This window comes from Martes martes (genome assembly GCF_963455335.1).
Source record: "Martes martes genome assembly, chromosome: 12".
In the NCBI taxonomy this organism is placed as follows: domain Eukaryota; kingdom Metazoa; phylum Chordata; class Mammalia; order Carnivora; family Mustelidae; genus Martes; species Martes martes.
Genome location: NC_137900.1, coordinates 60,526,578 through 60,551,104, shown reverse-complemented (window position 1 = coordinate 60,551,104; position 24,527 = coordinate 60,526,578). Strand labels below are relative to the sequence as shown.

Below are 24,527 nucleotides of genomic sequence, written 5' to 3'. Positions count from 1 at the left end.
TTAAGAAAAATAAAAATTAAAAAATTAAAAAATAAAAATCAACAGATGAGGGGCACCTGGGTGGCTCAGTTGGTTAAGCCTCTGCCTTCGGCTCAGGTCATGATCCCAGGGTCCCGGGATCGAGCCCCGAATCGGGCTCTCTGCTCAGCAGGGAGCCGGCTTCCCCCTCTCTCTCTGCCTGCCTCTCTGCCTACTTGTGATCTCTGTCTGTCAAATAAATAAAATCTTAAAAAAAAAAAAAAGTTAAAACAAAAATCAACGGATGAGAGGGCCACTTGGTTGGCTCAGTCAGCTAAGAGTCTAACTCTTTTTTTTTTTTAACGTTTGTCAATTTCTTAATTATTTATTCTTTTTTTTAAATTTTTTTATTTTAATAAACATATAATGTATTTTTATCCCCAGGGGTACAGGTCTGTGAATCGTCAGGTTTACACATTTCACAGCACTAAGAGTCTAACTCTTGATTTAGTCTCAGGTCATGATCTCAGGATCCTAGGATCAAGCCCCAAATTGGGCTCCCCGCTCAGCGGGGAGTCTGCTTGTCTCTCTCTCCCTCTGCCCACCCCCACACCCCTTCTCATGCTCTCTCTAAAATAAATAAATAAATCTTTTAAAAAATTCAACAGATGAGGGAACGGGGGAAAATCAACGATAGCCTATCATTCCTTAAAGAGAGATAACTGCACATCAGGCTTACACTTCCTGTGGAGTGAGAATGTTTGATCCTTAACACCCAAAGGGACCACTCATCCCTCACCCACGGGCCTGCAAGAGCTCATGTCACCTGATTCAGGGAAGAAGGGGCAGCCTTATGATAGGTGTGGTATGTTTCTGTCCACTTATTTTTCTTACGGTTGTACCCCCAGCACCTAAACAAGACCTAGCACAGAATCAATATTCAAAGCACATTCAAGCAAATGAATCAATCTGAAATACCATGAGCATAATTCAGCCATATGAAGTCATAACCTAGAAAAGATGCCTCCTTCAACCAAGAACACTAGCCAAGAACACTAGCCAAGAACACTAGATTATGACGGAGTGTGCCAAACATGAATCCTCCTCTCTTGTCTCCCCTGCCCCCACCACGGGAAGAATGAGGAGGAGCCTAACGGGCTAGAATGTCCTCATTTCCCTAAGTCACATCAGAGCTGCAGAGCTGAGAGGGCCAGCTTGCAGTCCTGAAGTCCAACCCTCTCATTACACAGATGGTGAAACTATATCGCAGGGGCAGAGATGACCTACACAAGGTCAGGTTGCTTGGTTTCCAGGCCAGCAAGAGCTTCTTCTGACTCACGTGTGGTCTGGACAGGAAGGAGGGACAAGGAGATGGCAAACCAGACGGCTGTGACAGAATACGTCTTGCTGGGGCTCCAAGAGCACCGTAACCTTGAGACAGTCCTGTTTGTGCTCTGCCTGGGCATCTATGGCGTCAATGTCCTGGGGAACTCCCTCCTCATGGGGCTGAGCGTGCTGGACACCCGCCTGCACAGCCCCATGTACTTCTTTCTCAGTAACCTCTCCCTCATGGACATCTGTGGCACATCCTCCTTTGTGCCTCTCATGCTGGTCAACTTCCTGGAAAACCGGAGGACCATCTCCTTCCCTGGCTGTGCCCTGCAGATGTACCTGACCCTGGCACTGGGTTCCACAGAGTGCCTGCTCCTGGCTGTGATGGCCTATGACCGTTACGTGGCGATCTGCCAGCCACTTAGGTACCCAGAGATCATGAACGGGCAGACTTGTGTGTGGATGGCAGTGCTGAGCTGGGGGACAGGCTTTGCCAACTCACTGCTGCAGTCCCTTCTCACCTGGAGCCTCCCCTTCTGTGGTCACAATATCATCAACCACTTCTTCTGTGAGATCTTGGCAGTGCTGAAACTGGCCTGTGGAGACATCTCTCTCAACGCACTGATGTTAGTGGTGGCCACAGCGGTCCTGACGCTGGCCCCACTCCTGCTCATCTGCCTGTCCTACATTGTCATCCTTGCGACCATCCTTAGGGTGCCCTCTGCTGCAGGCAGGCGCAAAGCCTTCTCCACCTGCTCTGCCCACATCACAGTGGTGGTGGTTTTCTATGGGACCATCTCCTTCATGTATTTCAAGCCCAAGGCCAAGGACCCTGACCTGGATAAGATTATTGCACTGTTCTATGGGGTCGTGACACCCTCACTGAACCCCATCATCTACAGCCTGAGGAACGCAGAGGTGAAGGCTGCTGCCCTAGCCCTGCTGGGGGGAGGCCTGCTCTCCAGGAAAATGGCCCACCCTCTCTGTTGCTCTTCACCTCTATCATGCATGGCAGGCTAGGTCCATCATGGTAAAGACTTGGAATTGCAGTGGCTGAAACCCACAAGGGTTTATCTCCCACTCCCGCTGCAGGTCCATTAGCAGCTGACTAGTGGCTGGGGTCTGCTCTCAATTATCGTCTTCATCCCTCTGGGCCTCAGGATAAGCAGCTACCATCTGGAACACTGCTGGTCACCGTGACAAAGCCTGCACTGGCTCTTTGAGCTTCACTTCCACCTCCACTTCGTCTGCCAATGCAAGCACGTGCCACAGCTAACATCAAGGGGCAGACAAAGCACACTCACCATGTGTCTGGAAGGAGCAAGGGAGACTGAGAAATCTGTGAATAGTCATCAGCAATAATGGCTGCCACACTATCCTACAGTCAGCCCAAGAGCCACTAGATATTTGCCTTCCTCTTCTCTCACCATCACCGCCCCACACATCCAGTCACATGAAGTCACACATCCAGTCAGTCATGAAGTCCTAGAGAATCCATGGCCTAAGACCTAAATGGGTCCCTTCCTTTCTCCTCACAGTGCCTCCTCAAGAAGCCTTCACTCTCTCTCTCAAATACTGCAACAGCTGTATCACTTTCGTCCTACAATCGCCCTTCAAAATCTACCCTCTGCACTAGCTGTCAAAATGCCAATCTGAAAAAATCCAAAAAACAAAATACCAATCAGATCATGCCGCTCTCCTGCTTAGATCCCTCCAATGGCTCATTTCCCATGGGATAAAATCCAGACCCCCACCTCTCCATCCAACCTCATAACAGCTGCTTTCCTCAGCCCCTCTCCACCCACACACACTCTCCGGGTCTAGGTCCCCTGAACTATTCCCAGTTCCCCAGCAAGTATCAGTCTTTCCTGCCTCTGTCTCCCCCTTGCTCTTCCCCCTCATGTCCAGATGCTTCTTGATCTTTAGCTAACATGTACTGGATCATAGACCAGGCCAAGCCCTATACTGTGTCCTAAGTGCTTTACTGACTGGGGACCACTTGGAATGAGTGGAGGAATACAATATGGACACTGGTGACCAGAGAGAACCCTCTCCCAACACCTTGGCATTACAGAAATTCATTTAATCCTTACTCAGATCTGCCCCCCTCTTCCAGAAAACCCCTTCTGATCCCTCCTAGCAGGGTGGGGTCTGTCCCAGCTCTATGTCCCTCTTCACATAGGGACTCTGTCCTGAATCCTAACTATTTGGGTTCAAGCATCCTAGTGACCTGACTCTATATATCCTAATATGAAGGCCTAGTATTTCTGATACAAGGAAGAGACATCAAGCCCACACCTCTTGACTCACCATTCAGTTGGCCACATCACTCTACTCAGGGCCCCAAGGAAGAGAAAGAATTGCAGAAAGCAGAGAATAAAGGGATTTTTCCTGGTTTTTGAGCTTTAAAAGCCTAGGCTCTAAAGTCTTCACAGGAGAGAATGAAGGCATAGACAAGAACTAGGAGAAAAACCTAAGTAAAAGGGAGTTTTCCCAACCTCCAGGTTAATGCTCTAAGCTAGGGAGAAGGAAGAGAGAGAAGGGGATGCAGTAAGAGCACTGGCAAAGGGTCACAAAAGGAAGAGGCCCTGAGCCACACTCCCTAGGCCAAATCCCCAGACAGATTTGTAGGATCTGAAAGATGGAGGAACTCATGCCTTGTTGGTTAGGTAAAACCCAGAGCAGGTCCCCAGAGTAGAAATGGCTTCAAGGTATGTCCGGGCTGTCCAGGCCTCACAGGTCTTTGTGGGTGGCACGGAAGTCAGGGAGGGCCTCAGCACTGAAAATGGTTATGCAGATGGGAAGAAGACAGCGCTCTGGGATGGCCTGCCTACACTGCTAACTAGGGACCAGGTGGAATGATGGAACTCACATGGGATGGGTCCAGTGTGGACCCCAGTGACCAGAAAACAACCTCCCAACATCTTCCCATTATTTAAGATCCTCAAGACTCAGCTGTGACCCTTATAGAAAGAGAGGAACTCCCAAATTGACAAAGGATATCTCTCAGGCAAAAAAGATGACACTCAGGCAAAATGGGGGCTCAAAATAGAAGTTATGTTCTTGTGATATTTCTCACACATTTGTGATTTGTACCTGCTAGTCCAATTTCCTGAGACCTCAGCTTCCTTTCCTGTTGGATGTGGGCACCACAAGGGAAGTCTGTCTCACTAATTTAAATCACCCTAGCACGTGTGCGCACGCGCGCACACACACACACACACACACACACCCCTACCCCCAGCGGCTGCAGCCCGCCATGATGGAGCTAAAGGCTCCGGCAGAAGCTCCAGCAGCTCATTCCAGCTGGGCTCCCACCAACCCTGCTCATTTTTTCGGACCCTCTCTTTCCCTCTCCTCCCCACACCCTTGGCCCCAGGAAAAAAGGCGGCACAGAACCAGCAAATACTTCATTGGAGACACACCAGACTCCACCTGCATCAACTCAGGATACCAGTGCCCCCAGCCCCAGCCCCACCTGTCCTGCAATCCCCCTCCCGGCACAGCACAGCACGGCATGGCACAGTTTGGCCCAGACACTGTCTTGGGAAGGAAGCCTGAGACCAGAGTTGCTGAGCTGCTGGGAAGATTTGGAGACTCGGTATCCCCAAGATGGACTCCATTTCCTCTGGAATGATGCCATGTCCTGAGAGGGCTTTGTCTCCCTGGGAAGGAATCCATATCCTTAGGAGGGCTCCACATCCCTGGGAAGGACTCCACACCCCTAGAAGGGACTCCTCGGTCCGGAGGGGCTCTAGGGGCCTACACAGGCTCCAGTCCTCAAGAAGGACTCCATGGATGTAGGAAGACTCCAGGCCTTCAGGAAGTGCGCCAGGCCCCTAGAAGAGCTCCATGTCCTTAAGAAAGACTCTATGTCCTCGAGAAATACAACCTGTCTCTTATCCAGGGAGGGTTCCACACTCCCAGGAAGGGCTCTCTGCCCCTAGGAAGGGTTCATGTTCCCCAAGGGCCAGGCCCAAAGCCCCACTCAGCTGGAACAGATGCTGCTGACAGTGGCCCCACCTGGACCCACAAGGCCCAGCTCCTCCTGCTCATTGATGCACAGCTGGTAACCGCAGCCCCGGGCCCGAGCTCCAGTTGGGACCCGGTGGTCAGTCTTGGCACGTGGGGGCAGCAAGAAGCCCACGCTGCCAGCGATGAGCATATGCCAAATGCTGTGAATGTAGAAGTAGTTGTCTCGGGTCTCCACAAAAGCATAGAGTAGGACAGCACTGCCTGCAATCAGGCTGCCCGGACACAGGTAGAAAAGCCAACGGCGCCATGTGGGCGGGTAGCAGTGCCGGCGGCGGACGCTGCGTACTGTCTGGGGGAAGCAGAGAAGTGGGACTCAGGAATACAAGGCCTTGGAACCCAAGCCAGAACTGGTCATTCCCAGGCTTCCCAGAGCCCATCATGACCCGAAGGCACCTGCCAAGTCTGGAGCGGGCACCATGAACAGCACAGTGATGATGACAGGATCCAAGCCCACCTTAAATTGGGGGACCAGATCCTCCGGGCCCTGCACCCAAGTCCTGCTGGGACGCCCCCCCTCCCCAAGCCCTCCCAACCTTACCCAGGCTGTGGCCAAGATCCCCAGGGCGAAGAGACTGGGTCCAAGCAGGTTCCAGAGTCCATGCCGGTCAAGCTGTAGAGCCATAGACAGCAGCATAGCCCCCAGCAAATACAGCACCTGGAGAGAGAGGACTCCAGGGACTGGGCCGGGATGGCGGGAGGCACTTGGCAATGCCCCCAGGGAGAGGTTGGGAATGAGTTTCAAGTGGACTTTGCCTACGGTTGTCCCCCAGGGCCCACTCTGGACTGACCTGCTTGACCACAGGCTGTAAACGTGCCATGGCAATGACAGTGACCCACACGGACATTAAGGAGCCCAGGAAATCACAGAACTGCAGCACATCGTAGTCCATGATGCAGAAAACCACAATGCCTGGCTGGTCACAGGCATGGTAAAACTGGAGGAAGAAATGACAGGCATTGAGAGAACTTGGGGCAACGGTTCAGGTCCATGAAGCAGGAGAAAGAAGTCACAAGGATGGTGTGCTGCTGTCAGAAAAGCAGAGGTCAGAGGTCACAGACTGAGCAGAATTGGGAAATGCCTGATTCCCTGCTCCTGAGAAGAACGTGGTAGGGAAGCCTGGTCTGCCTCACAAGCCGTTATGTATACGCCAGCCCTGACCCTGTCCTTACCTTCCTAATCTTTCCAATTCTGGAATGTACTATGGAGAGCACAGGCCGGTGGGGATTCCAGGTATGTCAGTCTAAGGCCTATCCTTCCCTTCTTCTCGTGCTCACCATGGGTCCCACCTATAATCCCCATCCCTGGCCCAAGCTATGGGGCTAGACACTGGTCTCTTGGCCACCCTAGACCCTAAGCCTCCCCTGCATATCCCAGTTTCCCCTGATAGCTCAGACTCGGAGTTAGGATTCATCCTTAGGCCTTACACTAACTGGCCCTCTTCATCCCCTCCCACCCAATGTCATGGGTGGAGGGATGGGGGGGAAAGTAAGAGAAAAGGCAGACCCTGGACCATGGAGAAGAGCACAACACTTTACACCATGGAGAAGAATACAGGGAAGGGACAGTGTCCGCCTAGCCTCTACTGTGGGAAAGACGGTAAAGAGGAGTTATGAAGGGGGCACAGGGGACACAGGTGTGATTAGATCAGACTATACTGGGCACCCCAATTAAGAAACCAAGGTCTGCAATTAGCCCCCCTTGGTCTGTGGTCCCAACCCCTGTGCCTCTCTGGACAATGCTATCATGGCTGCAGGCATCCTGTGTTCCCTTATTTGTAAAAAGGGGCTAACCAAAAATGATCTGAGTTCTTTTTACCTTAGAACATTTGCTGTCACCTTCTCTGAACTTCTGTGTAGAATTTATGTGATTTCTCATTGATGCCAAACACTAAGAATATGTATGGTTTTAAGATTATCTTTGGTGAGAAGATGACAGGAACGTGTATCCCTATGAGCTCACCCAAAGACAAGACACTAGATAAGAACTATGAGGACAAACAGCTCCAGACCAGGAATAAACATCACAGTGGCATGCTCACTCTCCTATCACCTGATATTGCCCTTTCTCCACGTCATGAAGAACAGATGGTTGTGGTGATGAAAAAAGAAAATTAAAATGCTATAATGGGAAAGAAAAGGTTTTTGACCTATATAAACTTGGTGAAAATCTACTCATTGGAGTTGACCTTGAGACATTCTAGCAGATTTTACAGGATCAAAAACCTGACTCAATATGCTTGATCTCTGTCCCCTGCATGTTAACCCCAGTCCTCAGAGAACCATGGCTGCTAAGGGCACCTCTTGATAGCAGAAACAAGCTTCTGGAGTTGCCACAGTTAGACTGAAGTTCACCAGCCTGAACTGAAACCGGGGCAAGAAGGCTACGGGTTGTACCACCCAAAGGTGGTCTTGGAAATGGCTTGATCTCTGACAGAAGGGGCCCTTCAGGTACCACTTTCAGCCCAGGTCAATCTCTTCATCATTCTATGGAAAGGCAACCCTAAGTGACAAGGGCTTTGAGTCTAGAAGAGACGTGGACTTACAGACCTCAGTGAGACAGGCAGCCTGGCCCTCCAGAGGCATATCCGTGACTGTAGGTGGAGGGCAGGGAGATCCAGCCCACTGCTGAGGAAAGAAGTAGCTGAGCAATATCACAGAGCATTCACTTCTGGCAGCAGTGGTCTCTGTAACCTCAGGGAAGGATGGAAATGGGAGAACCTGGTCTCCTGTTTGGATGCATTACTGCTGAGAATGAGAAGGTGGAGGTGAGTTCAGGGAAAAGGAGCATTCTATCCTGAATTCAAATCATAAAGCATGACACCCCAACCTTAATCAAACAGCACCTCCCTTAGAAAAAAGCAGGTGGGAAACTGAAGCAAGTCTATTGTGAAAACTGACAGAATCCAGTCCAGGAGCAGAGCTGCCAACAGTAGAGTGGGAAGACAGACTCAAAAGTTCAGTCTCTAGAGACAAAGGATAAGAAAGAAATTGCTAAGTTTCTTTTGACCTGTTGAAGATTTCATCCAGTCATTCAAACTGCAAAATTTTTAACTTTGGAAAAGATGAATAATCTAAGGACAGGGAGAAGCTAGGAGTTAAAGAAAAGAAAAAGAAAACCTAGGGATATTAATTGGCATTGGGAAACTTTGGGTTTAATTACTTCAAATTTTAAAGTCTTAAGTTTGTGTACCTACCGTCTGACTTTCCCTTCACTTTGGAGATAAAGAATGCTGTCCCTTCACTTCAGGAACAGACTGCTTTGTTTTGAGTACTCCAAGCTTTTAAAAGGGCTTGCAAGTTTAGCAACCACGGCTCCCTCTTACATATTATTAAATTGAGAAAGTAAGCTCTTACTGGGAAACTGAGAGACTTTTCACGGGAGTCCACATCTGCATTTGAATTAGTATCTGAACACACCTAAAAGATCGATTTTTTTCAATTCTTGCCTTCTCTTGTACATGCTGGTTAATTGGGAGTTTAGTTCCTAAGCAAATGGATTATTTTGGTCTTTTGCTATTTTAGCTATTGGATATTGATTATTCTCTACCTCTAAGACGAGCTATAAGTACTATAGCTACTAAATTACCAATACTATTTTCTGATTTGGATTTTATTTTAAAACACTAATTCTACATTTCAGGCCTTCACCAAGCTTGCTCCATCTGCCTGACTTTCAAGTATATAAAAGGAAATGCCCAACATATCTCAAAGAGGGACTTGTAATAAATCCTTCAATCTCAGATAAGAGAATATGTATATCAGAGAAAAGCAAAGCTAAATCACAAACTAATATTGAAGACACATATAAGGGAATAATTCATTGAAGGTTGATTGTCCTCCTAAGAAATTTCTGTGCAATGAAAAAAGAGTAGGGGATAATGGAGAGATTGTCTCTGGAGTAGAGAGGTTTGGGGAGAAATCACTGCACTAGTGCTGACTGATTATTCTCCAAGCATTCTAAAAGGTCAGAGAGATTTTTAAGGTTGTAGAAAACCTATAGGAATAGACTAAGTTAAAATTGCTATGTGAGGTGAACAAGATGATGTACCTTTCACCAATCCTGAGCTGGCTATGGTCACCGCTCAGTGTCTAAAAACACCATAGGTAAAGTCCATCACTGACTCCTTCATGGTGCTCTCAATTCACTAGGGAAACCAACCAACACCCTGTGTCAGCTTACTTCACTGAAACTTCTCAACCTGGAGAAGACATCATCTTGTCATCATATATTCTGGATATCTATCTGTCCCTTCTACCTGCACTGCTTCCACTTGCTTTATTATTCATGGAGCAGAATCCACTATCCATTGCCATGGCACCCCACTCATTACCATCTTTAACCAGGAGATACAACTTATAGTAAACAAAGCAAAGCAAATCACTCACCACCATAGAGTTCACTGGTATAAACCTACTGCCCATCACCTAGGAGCAACCAGCTGAACAAAACACTGGAATGGCCTACTGAAGACTTAGTTACGGTGTCACCCGGGAGACTCTACTCTGTAAGTCTGGAATAGTCTCCTATGTTTGGCGCACAGTGTGTCCTCAGTAAGCTCTCATCATCTTATACTTTATGCCATGTATGTTCATGAGAGAACATCCCTACACTAATAAACTTTCCTCCATGCAGAAACAAAGAAAGAAACTTTCAATATTGTTGATCCACTGAAAACTATGGGCTAATATTTACACTTGTATTTCTTCTGTCAACAGAAATTTTTTAAAAATGACAGAAATAACACAGAAAGACTAGGAAGTTTAAAAAAAGAAATTTAGATTACAAACTGGCTTCTGTTAATATAATTCTAATCTAATTTGACACCTTCCTCAGCTTTGGACAGTTTATGAGGTAAATTTTTTTAAATTAATCTAAATTGTTTTCTGTGAGATTTCGTATTTTTATAACATAACTATATAGTTCATCTGACGCTTCAAAATGGAGTATCCAGGCACTACAGAGTGTAAAACTGGAGATGCAAATACATTCAATCCATGCAGTGACTGGAATATCTACACTCAGGATATAATGGGATTTATGGCTATTCCCTTATTATCTGCCTCCATTTCCTCTTGGAAACAGTCCTGGGATTTTGCCAAGGACCACTAAGAATTACTTATGAGGTGTGAGGAACAGAAGAGATAAGCAGAAGGCAGGATATCAGCAATCAGCAAGAAAGTCCCAAGGGGCCCCGGGGACTTTCCCACATCAGCTCGTGGGAATGGATTGTGAGGCTCCAACTGGCACTGGGAAGAATCCACGGTGTGAACTGTATGGGCTAGAGCCATATAACTGTAGTGTTTGCTGTATTCCCCTTGATGACTTCTTGCATTTGGTTATATTTTTTGGTCTTTTGATCAGCTCTTCTTATCTTTTAAGAATTTGAGAACTAGGGACGCCTGGGTGGCTCAGTGGTTTAAGCTGCTGCCTTTGGCTCAGGTCATGATCTCAGGGTCCTGGGATCCAGTCCCGTCCTGGGATCCAGTCCCGCATCGGCTCTCTGCTCAGCAGGGAGCCTGCTTCCCTCTCACTCTCTCTGCCTGCCTCTCTGCCTACTTGTGATCTCTCTCTGTCAAATAAATAAATAAAATCTTTAAAAAAAAAAAAAAACAGAATTTGAGAACTATTTTTAAAGAAGAATGTGAGAACTATTAAATGAGGTTGTAAGTTTCTCTACATACTCCAGGACTTCTGAGAAACTGACATCAGGTTATAAATTTACCAATGCGTCCTCTCTGCCATGGTGCCAGGAGACAATACAGCTCAGAGATTACACGTAAGGCATCTAGAGTCCGGCTGCATGAGAATTCTGGCTCTACCACTCATGTTACACCTCAGACAAAGTACTTAAACTGCCCTCATCTGCAAAAAGGGATGATAATGATGATATAAGTACCTATCTATTACTCTAATGGTATTATGAGGACTCAGTTTGCAATGTCTGACACACTAGATGTTATTTTGCTGTTTCCATTATCTGAACTGGTCTGGCTATACACAAAACGAAGTGCTGGATTTGTGACCTATTTTTAACATATTTTACATGTTATGTAATATATTTTGCATTTTCAATTTACACTCTAAACTCTTGAAGAACAAACCTACTGTCTGCTCCCATGCCCTTTATAGGAATTGATGTACTACTCCCAGGTACAGACTGTCCTGGCTTTGAAGACAGGGAAAAAAACAGTTATCCACACCCTGGTAGTTTTACCTGCAATTTGACCACTGGGTCCTTAAATGGAGACTACTGGGGAATGAAGTAAGTCCAAACTAAAGAATGAGAAAAGAAGAACAATGGGGAACCTGCCCAGGAAAAGTGGATGACCAGTAGCTCTACATTTAGCCTATGTGGAAAAAGAAGAGGAGTTAGAGCAAGACTACAGGCAACACCACAGAGCCGGCATCATTTCCTTGATTTTTTGCTTATTACCCTATTATTTTTTCTTTTTAAAGTAAGCTCCACACCTAACATGGGGCTTGAATTCATAAGCCTGAGATCAAGAGTCGCATGCTCTACTGACTGAGCCAGCCGGGCACTCTGCTTATTATCCTAGTTAAGTGGAAGCTCTGCATGTGATGTCAGCCACTGTAGGCTCCCCTGGTGTTCCAAATGGGGAAAAGGCCTTTACTTCCAAGGATGATTTGCCATTGTATCCAGAATATAAGGAGTCATCTGGTACTAAACACTCTACAGCCAACACCCAGGATGCTTGTGCAAAGTGCAGGAGAATGAACACTCTCCCCACATGTTCCAGGCTCCTGATACACTTAGGTACTGTTACCTAAGTGAGTCCTATTAGAGCCTGTTAGAGCCTCATGCAGCCTAGAGTGGGCTGGTGGAACAGCTGATGCTAGAGGATTTGGTGAGCAACAGTATAAAGGGCATCTGGCAGTTTAAAAAGAGAGAGAGAGAGAGAAACAGAGAAACAGTGTCTAATATAAAAATAGAACGAGGCACTATCAGAGCAGGTCTAAAAAGGGGGACAGCCAACCAAAATTAGAGTGTGCTCTTCTCACCCAGCATAAGAGGAGGAGGTCTCTCTATACAGCATGGTTCTAGCCTCATCTGTGCATGTACATCCTAGAGGACCCTACAACATGCCCCTCAGTTTCAGAACATTCACCTCCCCCTCCACTTTCTGCTAAATGATAAGTAGGACTTTTGTAATCTGGACATATGTCTGATCTATTAATGCCGAACAAAAGGGAAGCACATATTGGTTTTTGTGATATTCTTGTTGCTAAGACATGAGGAAAGTCTGAATCCATCTAAGATTTTTGCAGAGCTCAGAGGCAGGCACTGTATGTCACGAGATGCCAAGAGCCCAGAGATGAGCTGAAAAGATCCCTAGATGCAGCATCTCAGGGGGAGAGTCTACATGAGGGCTAAGTCACGTTAGCAGACTCACTCCTCTCCTTATTTATGGATTTATTTACTATTTTGAAGCTTGCTAGTAATATGAACTTTTCTGATTATGGAAGAGTGGTAAAACACAGAGCGGGACTGTGAACATTCTGTAATGAGAGGCGAAGGATTTAAAACTATATTAAACTTCATCAAAATACGTTTCTTTGCACTGGAATTTGGTATCACACTGCCACTTCCCATGCCACCTCAGGATATAGTTGATAAAAATTTTTTAGGATCCTAAGAGCCACAATGTTGTATAAATTACCCAGTTATAGATATCCTCCCTGTCTTCCAAAAGTTCCCATGAGAAATCAAGAGGGCCACGGTGACTGAATGGGGAGATACCTTTTCATACCATAAGAAAGAACAAGCTAAAGATACAGAAATGCCCAGTACAATGAAGAACATGAGCATGGTACAGCCAGCCCTCACATCACAGGAGATGAAAGTGGAGACTCTGTAAAGACACCGGAGAAAGTGCAGATCTCTTGTCACCATACCAAGGAGAAAAGGGGAAGCTGCAGACACCATTCCATACTGTAGGACAGCCAGTATATTGCAGAAAAGCTCCCCCTGGCCCTCAGTGTATGAGACAGCTGGAGACCACACACTATTTCTAGCAGCTGTTGGTTATCTTAAGTTACAAACAGCCCTGTTCCTTTATCCTGATGTGACTTACAAAAATTACCATATTCTACCCATGCCGTGAAGAGGGAGACATCCTCATATAATGAAGGTGTAGACATGCCCAACCCCGTGGAAAACATGGTGGAAATGCAGACCCTCACCCATTACCATGAATAAGGACTCGGTGAAGACACAGATGCACCGCATACCGTGGAGAAGAACATGGTGAAGGTGTAGACAGCAGCTTCCAGCACATATCGGCTCCGAATGGCCAAGACCACAGGTGGCAAAAACATGAGGTTGCTCAGGCAGAGTAGTAGCGTGGACAGCAGCTGGAATCCATAGGTGAGCGCATCCGCGCTGTCGGTGCAGCCCCAGCCCCTCCACCCTGCGAGTGGGGAGGGCACAAGGTAGAAGGTGGAAGAGGGCCCAAGGCAGCCACAGGTTCGGCACTCCTGCTGGAGGCCTCTCGCCAATCCTACGATACTGCCAGGGAAGGTGGTCTCCCGGCCTCCCATTCTCTCCAAACCCACCCTCAATTCAAGGTGCCGCCGCCCGTCCAGCCCCCATTCCCAACCCAGGAAGCGCGCCCACGGCTCCCTCGCCAGCCCAGCCCGCTCACCGGCCTTGCACTCGCAGGCCGCGTACAGGTAGTTATGTGTGCGCAACAGCTTGCACTGGCCGTAGGGCCCGCAGTCGTCCACGCAGGGGGAGAGGAAAGTGCGCAGCCGCACCTCCGCAGTCGCGTTCCGGCACCGCACGTACCTGCGCACACCCAGCAGTCAGCAGGGTCCAAAGCAGCTCCTTCCCCGCCCGGCCCTGCCCGGCCCCGCCCAGCTCACCGAGGCCCCACCCCGCACAAGGAGCGCAGGGTCAGGAACCAGGTCCCAGTCTGTGGGAAGGGGATTCGCAGCCTGGCCACTCTGGAAGTGGCACTGACGGAGAGGAGGAAGCCAGCCAGGGACTCTTAGGGGAGAAGGTAGAAGAGAGGGTATCAGCGAGAGGGAAGAGGAGTCAGTATGGGGTCAAGACCTAAAGAACCTTCACCCACCTGACCCCTCTTCCCTAGCCCATCCTTCCTCCATACCATCCCCCACTGTCGCCGGCTCCAGAGTTAAAGCCTCTTCTGCTTTCCCCATTCCTCACCCCCACCTTTAGAACATGTCACCGCTGCATCCCCTAGGCTCAAGGGCACCTCGTGAGTCAGGCATCCGAACACCGTCACATTTTCCTGGCGCAGGGAGCTCTGGGGAGGACAGATATGAAGACAAGGCGGTCACACACTCCAGACCCTACCATCACCCCACCACCCCCAGACTCCTACACCTGTTAACTCCTCTCCAGAAACCCTTCCAGGAGCTCACTGGACATCCCATTCCTGCGGGAGCTCTCCACCACAAAAGCCGGTCTTTCTTTCTTTCTTTCTTTCTTTCTCTTTCTTTCTTTCTTTCTTTCTTTCTTTCTTTCTTTCTTTCTTTCTTTCTTTCTCTGTCCTTCTCTCTCTTTTCTCCCTTTCTTATCCCCATTCTTAGAACAGAAAAACGAGAACACCAGATTCTCCACAGCAAAGATCTTTCAAAGACTGATGCAAATGCAAGGCCCAGTTGTCTTTGAGCAGAATAGTTTAAACTCTGTTCAAACAAGAAAGAATACCCTGTTTCAGTCCCGTCCTGTTTATAGGAAGGAGTGGAAGGGGGGCTGTTGCTGGATGTAGAAACTAGTTGTGAACAAAGGAAACTGTAAGGTTTTCAATCATCTTCACTTGGGTCTGAAGGCAGGACAAGTGTAAAGAAATGTACTCTTCCCTGGGTGAAATGATCCTAGGTACTGAACAGTGGTAACAGAATGTGGGCCGGGGGCGGGGGGGTGGGGGGGGAATGAAGCAACCTGTCTGGGATTTAAAGAAACCAGATATCAGATATCCATAGGAATAAATGTAAGGAGTGTCTATAAAAATAAAAGTAACAGAATGCCATAAGCTCACCTCATTCAGGAAGGATTTGAGGTAGCTTATTAAATGCATATAATAGGATTAAAAAATGCATGAGGGAAATTTAAAAATCAAGATAAAAAAATAAAGTCTGTCCCTAAATGTAAGCCATATATTTGATGCTGACTTCCAAGCAACCAAAGCAAAAAAGGAAACATAATGAGTTACCAGATTTTATCTTACAAGTCCATAAGATAAAATTTAATTAGAGTCTCAAGAGAAGCACAGCATCCAAATAGGTGGTTCTCAGGAAAATTCTCATCAAAGAAGCACCATGTTCTGTGATGCATCCTATCGTCAACCACAAGTGTGAATTTCATACAACTTGCTTTAACTTCCCTCAGTGCGAGCCAGGGTAATATACCAAAGTATTATTCCATAAAAGTCATTCTAGGGGCACCTGGGTGGCTCAGTGGGTTAAAGCCTCTGCCTTCGGCTCAGGTCATGATCTCAGGGTCCTGGGATCGAGCCCCACATCGGGCTCTCTGCTCAGCAGGGAGCCTGTTTCCTCCTCTCTCTCTCTCTCTCTGCCTGCCTCTCTGCCTACTTGTGATCTCTGTATGTCAAATAAATAAATAAAATCTTAAAAAAAAAAAAAAAGTCATTCTAGTAGGAAGCCAAGGTCTGGGGCGGGGTGGGGGTGTCCTCTAGGTATGCAGTTCTCCGATCCAAATGTTCAGTTCTTGATTCCAAGGGAAAAAATAAAAATACTCAGAGGGAAAAATCAAAGTAGATGAGCCAATACATCTTTCAGAATAAATATAATGGGTTGTTTGAGGTGTGCAGCAAGTGTCATGGCAGATGGGTGTAATATAAGCAGATGAATGTAGAGAAGGACAGGGTGAGGGGCTGCAGGGGTTTGGGACCTCTACTCTCAAGATAACTGAGGAAGAACAAGTATGGGTTGTACTGGTCTCTGAAACAGGCTAAATTGTTTCAAGGTCAAATCAAGACCTCACTGTCATGGCCCAAAGGCAGTAAGAGTCACAGAGATTTTAAGTATGAAAATAAGGAATGTCTTTGGGTTTAAGAATCTGATCTGTCCCTTACCAGCAGGAGGACTAATAAGTTCTGAGCCATGTTCTACAAAAGGCCACATCTAGCCACAGAACAGGTCTCAGGTTGGCTGATAGGGAAATGGTGCCTATCCCCCCAGAGCTGGAGACTAGTACACAAATTATTGGATCAATGCCAATCTAAGACAGTCACTAATGGCCTGACACAGGGCTCTGCCCTAAGCTTGGTCTTATTTAATACTGAAAATAATAACTAAGAGGTACAGAATGCTGGCTTTCCAAGCATGTGAATTACACAAAGCAGGTAAGACCCAAAACCCAAGCTAGTATTAGGCAATGGCTCAAAGATGGAGATAAATTCTTTCACTCAAGTTAGCAGTTTCACTGCAAAAATACAAGGTGGAAATTGGCAGCAGTTCACAGGAACCAGCTCAGGGCACAAAATTGTATTCCTTAGTGACAAGTAGACAAACACAGAACTTAATGTGAAAAAGGACTGAGAAGACACACAGTTTTAGGTCTTCTTCAATTTTCCAAAGCTTTTACTTGTGATCCTATTACTTTTATAATAAAAAAGTAAATGTATACAGCTGGTTTGAGAAAATAAAAAGAAAAAAGGAAAGATAATCCCCCAGTGTGATGTGGTAGCTCAAAAGGGAAACTTGACCTCAGGCTGCACAAAACCGCATGCCACCCCGGTCAGAGCCCCTTGGATCACTTATCTCAGAGAGACTAGGACCAGAGGAGACAGAAGAGGATGAGGAGACATCTAAGATGCTGAGGTTGTTCGGCTTTGGGGAGATGAGGGGCATCTGAAGGATTACTAAACAGGATAGGAATGTAACAACTGTACCACAATGAAGATGTAAAATAATAGGGGAAACTATGCAGGGAAAGAGGAGGGATATGGGGACTCCCCGTACTTTCTGCCCAATTTTTCTGTAAGCTTAAAACTGCTCTGAAAAAATCAAGTCTATTAATTAAAACAAAAAAAGGACAAGAATAGATTTACTGGATATAGCTTCTGGGGCAAAACAAAGATTGGTGGATAGAAATCCATGGAGGCAGATTTTCATGGAATGTCAAGACCACCTTTAGCAATCAGAGCTGTCTAAATATGGACTGCATGGCCTCAAGCGGTAGGGAACTCCCCATCACAGGAGATGCAAGAAAAGTGAACACCTGCCAAAGAGGCCCTTTGGAAGTAGAAGGTTAGCCTATAAAACTGCGATAACTTAGCCCACTCTGAGTTGCCCTGGCTCTATCTGTAGTAGAACCAACACTCAGGAATGTTTGTATGTTTGTTCATCAGTCTTGGACTGAGACATTGTCCCTAATTGCAAAGTGGGCCCAGAGCAACCCAGATATGCTTTGAGAAGGCAGTAAGAACCCCTACATCCCTGACATCTTCTCCTTCAAGTTCCCCTCCAGGGCAAACCCCCCCACCCCACTTTCCACCAAGAGTACCACATTGAGCTGGAGCTCCAGGCTGAGGACGCCTCCACTGTCCAGCACTGGCAGCAGCCTCAGAGCAAACACTGCAGGGCGCTCGGGGGGCAGAGCCACACTGGGGCCGAAGAAGATGTAGAAGTGGACAGAGAAGGTGTCCAGCTCATTGCGCAGTGTTGGGCGCACCGGCCAGCAGTGCTCTGGTGGGGATGTGGCCCCAGGCCCCTCCGCAGAGGCCCCCAGAGAAGGCGGCTCTGGGGGCAGTGGCTGGTTGCCCAGTGACTGGGGCATGTTCATGGCAGCTCCAGGGACGAGGACACGGGACAAGCTGGGCTGTGGGCACTCTGTGGGCAGAGGAAATCAGTGCTGGGGACCGTTGCCCTCACAAGTCCTGCAGCCCCACAAACCAGATCTGAGCCAGATAGGAATTAGCGAAGGGTAGGGAGGGATGAGAATTAGAATCAAACATCCCTTGGAAGTATGGGGCATCCAGGGTCACAAGATAGGGCCCCAGGGGGTTCCTAGTGGTCACAGCCAATGGAAGGAGGGAGTCAAGGTCATCTCTCCCTCCCCAAGGGCAGTGAAGACACTGTAGAAACAGATGATGGGCTCTCTAACAGATTTGCATGGGCTTTGGCAAGGACAGTGTCCCAGAGATTTTAGATAGCCCCACCTACCCCCACAAAACTGAACGAGATTAAATCAAGGGGAGTAATGAGGTCCCTTAGTTAGCCCCAGACAAATGCAAAAAATTATCTAAAGGCCTTCCAATGAACTGAAGCTCCAAGTGGAAGGGCTTTAGGGAGTGTGAAGGAGCATGGGGAGTTGGAGAGATTACAGGGACATCACAGAGGGTCAATGAACACAACCACCATGGCTGCCTCTTCCCAGCCACCAATGTCGGCTCAGGCTGAGTGGCCAAGGCAGATGTGGGGCTTCTGACCTTGCAACCGCACACACAGCTGGAAGCGGACAGTCCTGCCAGGACCCCGGGATGGGATCTCCACACGCACGTAGACCCAGTGCCCCCAGGGGGGCAGTGCCAGCTCCAGCTGGCACACCGAGGCACCGCCACAGGACAAAGAGCTTGAGTTGTGCAGGGGTGGGGCCTTGGGACGTAGACGCAACGTCAGGGGGCAGGCCAATGCCCCGCGGCTCCCCACACATACCAGCTGTGCTGAAACCCTGTAAGTAAAGCTGGGCACAAAGACCCTGGGCAGAGGGGAGATTGGGGGTAAGAAAGGACAGGTGAGAGAGTGAGAGGGCAAGAATGAGGAAAATGCTCAGGAAGAAGGTAGCACGGAGGGATGGGGAAACAGGAGAACAGGAGGCTTTTTTTGCTTCCTCCCATCTTGCTGGGAGAGAGGGAAGCAGGGGTCCAACCCACCCTGGGGGCTCTGGGAGACCTCAAAGCCCAGGTTGTCCAGTGGAACAGAAGGAACAGGTAGAGAGGCTAAGAAGCCAAGAGAACGCTGTTCCCTGTTTGAGGCCAGGGAAAGAAGAGGGAAAGGGTCAGGTTCAGGGGAGTATTCGACTTACTTGTACAGTGCTGAGCGATTGTGGGCCGAGAGGGTTTGCTCTGAGGGACGACCAGGCACCAGCACAGCAACGTCCAGCAAACGCCGGACAATCAGCTGTGGCTGAAGGAGGTACTGACACTCGTCCTGGAGACCCTGAGACAAAAGCAGGAGTGGTGGGAGGAGAGACCGCAAGGGTGCTACTAAAGCAAGGCAAACAGAATCTGCTGAAGGGTGGGGGACAAAGCTCCCAGTACTAGGACCGAGGTCCCTCTAAGCTCTGAGTCCCTTCTGCCTGGTCTCCACCTCTGTCTTTCCTAGGTTCATAGGACCTGCTTCGATCCTCAGCATTGGCTGAGGCTTGGGGGCTCAAAGCACCAAGATCCTGGCGATCAGGCCTGCACCTCCTCCACCCTAACCCCTCCTCCTGAGCATTCCTAGACAGCCCCTCGGGGTAATTTCAAAACACTCCATTTCCCCTCCAAGCCCTCAAGAACTTAGAACACTGGCTCTCTTCTGGGGTTAGAAGCTCCCTGAGACCTCTAGTCCAAACCCACCCAGCCTTCCTAATCTGAATCTTTCATTTCCTTTATGCCCTACTCAGCCCTCCCAAATGCTGGTCCAGCCTCTGCTTTAAGGCCACTCTAAAGGGCCACTCTACCTCCTAGGCATCTCCAGAGTGTAAGCAATTTGCAAACAGGAACCTTGTCTTATTTTATTTTTGCTCTTCCAGACATGAAGCCTAATGTAAAATGCATGCTTCACAGACGAATGTCTGCCGAATAAATGAATGAACAAATGAATCAACACAGCTGTGGGCAGCTCTGATGTTTATGAAGCCAGAGCATGTTTTCTGTCTCCCCTCCCACTGCTCTTCCTCAGGGGACCCACAGGTACCACTGTTCCTTCTGAATCAGGGTGGGTTTCTTCCATTACTGGACACGACAGCCACATCTAAGCTGCTCTTCTGGGTGAGATCCCTGACGCTTGTAGACTCAGTTCGCATCACCCCAGCACGTACAGCCTCCTCACTCCTCCAAGGGCACACTCCATTATGGCCCGTCCTCTGCGGCATGTAAAGCTACCTAAGCCCTCTGACCCCAGCAGGTCAGAGCAGGACAGGGCTCCTGGTGAGGCTTTGCTGTTCTTCTGGACAAATGGCCTTATGCTGGCCCAAGAAACTGGAGGCCACTGTTCACTTACGTGGTTATTCTGACCGAGACAAACCTCTAAACCTCATTCTGACAACAGTTCCAGGCTCTGACATCCCACTGGGTTCCATACTGTGGAACAAGCCAGCCAAGGTACTGATTTCTAGCAAAGCTCCCCAAGGCTGGAAGGAGGCCTTGATGATGCCAGGCCAGAAGACCTCACTACCCTCTGTCTGGGATTCTTCTGTGCCTTTTGCATCACTACATTCCCAATGCCTAGCACACTACCTGGCAAATACTAGGTGCTAAAAAAATCTGTTGAGTTAAAGAATGGGTGACAAAAAGAGGGTCCTTTCAGGGCACCTGGGTGAGCTCAGTGGGTTAAGCCTCTGCCTTCGGCTCAGGTCATGATTTCAGGGTCCTGGGATCGAGTCCCGCATCGGGCTCTCTGCTCAGCAGGAAGCCTGCTTCCTCCTCTCTCTCTGTCTGCTTCTCTGCCTACTTGTGATCTCTGTCTGTCAAATAAGTAAATAAAATCTTTAAAAAATATATATATATCTACACATACATATATACATATACATATATACACACACAAATATATATTATATATATAATATATATACAAATATATACATATATACATACACATATACACACATATATGTGTGTATATACACATACATATATATGTGTGTATACACACATATGTGTATATATATATGTATGTATGTGTATACACACACACACACACACACACACACATACATAAAAGAGGGTCCTTTCAGAGAGCTCCTCAACCTACCTAAGTTGCTCAAAGAACTCCATTGCTGGGTGCCCGGATGGTTCAGTCATTAAGTGTCTGCCTTCAGCTGGGATCGAGTTCAACCTCGGGCTCCCTGCTTGGCAGGAAGCCTGCTTCTCCCTCTCCCACTCCCCCTGCTTATGTTCCCTCTCTCGCTGTCAAATACCTAAATAAAATCTTTAAAAAAAAAAAAAAAAGACCTCTATCTCTGATACCCACAGCAGACGTCCTTCATCTTTGGTGTCAAACCCTAAGGATCAGAAATACTACCACACATCATCTCATCAACCCCACTTCCTATGGGAGCAGTCACTGTCACAATAACCTTGCAGTGAGCAAGCTCAAGGGTGAGGGGTAATCCCTTTCCTTGCTGGATGGACAATCCAGGAGGAAGAAACACCTTGTTCCACATCTTTCTTGCTGTTGGCTTAACTGAAGGATTAGTGGACATGACCTTAATGGTTAAAATGTACTCCTTCCTTAAACTATATAATGTGCACATCAAAGCTCCTCCCTTATTGCAGAGGGAAGCATCCAATCAGTGGAGAGCAGGGAAGGTGCAGAGATGCAGCAGCCTTCACCCTGTGATAGGGCCAGAGGAAGGGCACCAGAAGCCAGGTCTTCAGGAGCTGCCAAGGCATAAGCCAAGTAAGAGTGTCCAAACTGAGCCAACATCAGCAGTCATGTAAGGAATGGGGCTAAAGCAAGGACACTTGAGAAACCAGGAGGGCCAAAGTGAGAAGCAGGGTGGGAACAAGTCTGAAAGAAGCTGGGGAGGAAGGCCTTTGACTGAACCCTAGTATGGCTGGGCTGAGTTTCCTGAGGAAGGTCTCTCAGCAGGGTGGCCAGTGCTAGACTCTGGATAGGGCTTATGGACTAAGATGCCAAAAGACGCTTGCCCTTCCCTGTAGGAATATCCCAGAACCCAGCACAGCCTCTGGCCCTCAGTCAGTCAGCACCGAGCAACACGCAAGAGTGCTGGTCAGACTGCAGGGAGCAAGAGTGCAAGCAGGGAGATGACTGCGAGGCTACTGTGGTGGCCCAGGAGAAAGCTCAGGAAAGGTATGCTCAGGATGAAAAGAGAGAAGCAGATGCATCAGAGCATACTTTAGAAGTAGAATCAACAAGACTTTTTCTTTACAGACTAGCTATAAAGAAAGAAAGGGAAAAGAAGAATCAGGTATGACACCTAAATTTGGGGCTTAAGCAAATGGTGAATGGCAGTGCCATTGACTGAGAAGACCAGAGAGAAGAGGCTTGGGCTGTGAGAAGAATGTTTGGGTTCTGCTTTGATTTGTATATGCCAACTCTGAGACATTTCTTGGACATCCAATCAGAGATACCAAGTAAGCAGTTAATTATAAAGTCTGAGATGCAAAGAAATTAGGATTCATGGAATACACTTGGAAGATAAAACTTACAGGTGGTATTTAAAACTGGAAACACCTAGCAAGAATATGGAGAAATAAAGAAGGAACTGCCTCAGGACCAGGCACTGGGGCCCCACAAAATGCACCAAGCAGAGGAGACACCAAGAAAGGAGACAGAAGGAGTGGTGGGCAGGAGAAAATCAGCGCAGTTCTATAACGTCATAAAGGCCACGAGGAGAAAGTACTTCAAGAAGAAAAGAGTAATAGAAGGAAACTAGTTAACAGCTAGTTACTACTTAACTCTGGAGAGAAAAAGTGGGGACTGGAAGGAGTGAAGGGAAGAGGAAGACTTACTTTTCACTGTATGCCTTTTGTACCTTTCGAATGTTGTACCAGGTGCATATATTACCTATTCGAGACACAAATATAATAATTTAGAAGGAGGAGGAAGAGCATAATGAGCACTGTTAGCAGATTTTAATCTCTTCAAGTTGAGATACAGAGTTACACTTGGTCTGGTTGATGGATACAGTCGAATCCTTTCTTCTCTACTATCTGCTTCTTTGCTTTCCTTATCCTTGTTTTCATTATTTTACCTGCTTTAACTTACTTTCAAATCTTGGAGCTGGAAAAAGGATGCATTTGAGGAGAACACTGCTCCAGACATTTGGAAAACTTTCCCCTAATGAGCCATGTGGTGCCAGATGTTACCTATAGTCCAAAGGCCAGTCCGTCCGTGCAGACTGGGCTCCACAGAATGAACACATGCTCCAAGACAGGGAAGGCAAGGCAATGGAAGGCATGGGTCAAGACAGAAGAGGTGGACAGGAAAAGAGGGAAGGAAAGAAGTAAGATCGGTTTTGAACACTCTGAATTTGAGAAGATAGCAAAAGAGCAGTAAAAATTGGCCATGCCCCCACTGTATGCCAGGCTCTGTGCCAGGTGCTAGGAATACAGTAGTGAGTGGCATAGACACAGGAGCTCACAGAAGTGTGGGACCAGAGCTCAGGAGAATGGCCTGGACCAGAAAAGTTACTTGCCTTTAACAACCTCTTAAAAGTCCCGATCACTCTCAGGATAAAGTTCAAATTTCTAGGTCCTTCACAATCTGGCCTCTGCTCATTCCTCCAGCTCCCTTACCCAGTCCAACAACCAGTCCACACCGAACCACTTCAGTTCTCCCTTCTGCACATTAGCCCATGCTAACTCCCACCACCTGGAATGCCCTCTCTTGCTTTTTCAACATCAGGCCTCACTTCCTGTTTCTTAAAACCACCTCTACCATATTACCAAACTGAGTTAGCCTTTTCTCCTTTGTCCTCTTGAAACATCTCCTGTATCTCATTAATACACATCTTATTTATCTGTGTCCCTTCCATGCAATCTAAGGTCTGGGACAAAGCAGGTGTCCAAGGACTAATGTCTAAAGAGAGGTCTGAGCTCATCCCCAAACCTGGGGAGGGCCCTAGAAACAGTGCTGCCTTCTTATGGTCAGGACTCTTCAGTCCCCACCCGAGGCCAAGACTCACAGTAAGTCAGGACAACAATATAAGGAAAAAGCAAGTCAAGAAGACGGAGCCCTGGAGGAATGCTCTGGACAATTAACTCACAGGCTGGAGTCTAGGGAATTCACCAGAGAACTTAAGAATCCTTAGAGACCCATATAAGATTCCAAAAGATAATCAAATTCTTAGAGGAAACACAAGGATGATCCTTGCCCACCCCACACCCCCAAGTCTCTAGAAGATGCCTTAACTAAAGACCTACATCTCTCATGATATCCAGATCTGCTGTCATTCATGGGCAAGGTATAAATGTGTCACCTTATCTCTAATATCACCATACCTCAGGAGTTCTGCCAG

The 24,527-nt window shown here is 47.6% G+C and overlaps 2 protein-coding genes across 14 annotated transcripts in view; one reads left to right on the top strand and one right to left on the bottom strand.

The window, feature by feature from the left end:
- Positions 1–1,329: 1,329 nt before the first annotated feature.
- Positions 1,330–2,310, top strand: LOC308353456 (olfactory receptor 13C7-like; the record flags this gene model as incomplete). The annotated part of the gene is made up of 1 exon (XM_080820296.1): positions 1,330–2,310. One exon carries the CDS (start codon positions 1,330–1,332, stop codon positions 2,308–2,310), a length of 981 nt encoding a protein of 326 aa, XP_080676422.1.
- Positions 2,311–4,327: 2,017 nt separating this feature from the next.
- Positions 4,328–24,527, bottom strand: part of TMEM8B (transmembrane protein 8B) — a 28,104-nt gene continuing 7,904 nt past the window's right edge. For 3 of the 13 annotated variants that reach the window (XM_080819459.1, XM_080819461.1, XM_080819452.1), the window contains 10 exons: positions 19,362–19,495; positions 18,766–19,034; positions 17,841–18,166; positions 14,520–14,613; positions 14,210–14,333; positions 13,990–14,132; positions 13,577–13,755; positions 6,114–6,260; positions 5,864–5,980; positions 4,328–5,614 (listed from right to left, as the gene is read on the bottom strand). In XM_080819459.1, coding sequence (XP_080675585.1) covers positions 5,279–5,614; positions 5,864–5,980; positions 6,114–6,260; positions 13,577–13,755; positions 13,990–14,132; positions 14,210–14,333; positions 14,520–14,613; positions 17,841–18,119 — 1,419 coding nt within the window. In that variant the 5' untranslated portion in view covers positions 18,120–18,166; positions 18,766–19,034; positions 19,362–19,495 and the 3' untranslated portion in view covers positions 4,328–5,278. Of the gene's footprint in view, positions 5,615–5,863; positions 5,981–6,113; positions 6,261–13,576; positions 13,756–13,989; positions 14,133–14,209; positions 14,334–14,519; positions 14,614–17,840; positions 18,167–18,765; positions 19,035–19,361; positions 19,496–23,019; positions 23,075–24,527 lie in introns of those variants that run through there. The other 10 variants (XM_080819456.1, XM_080819462.1, XM_080819454.1 and 7 more) reach the window with 8 other exon arrangements.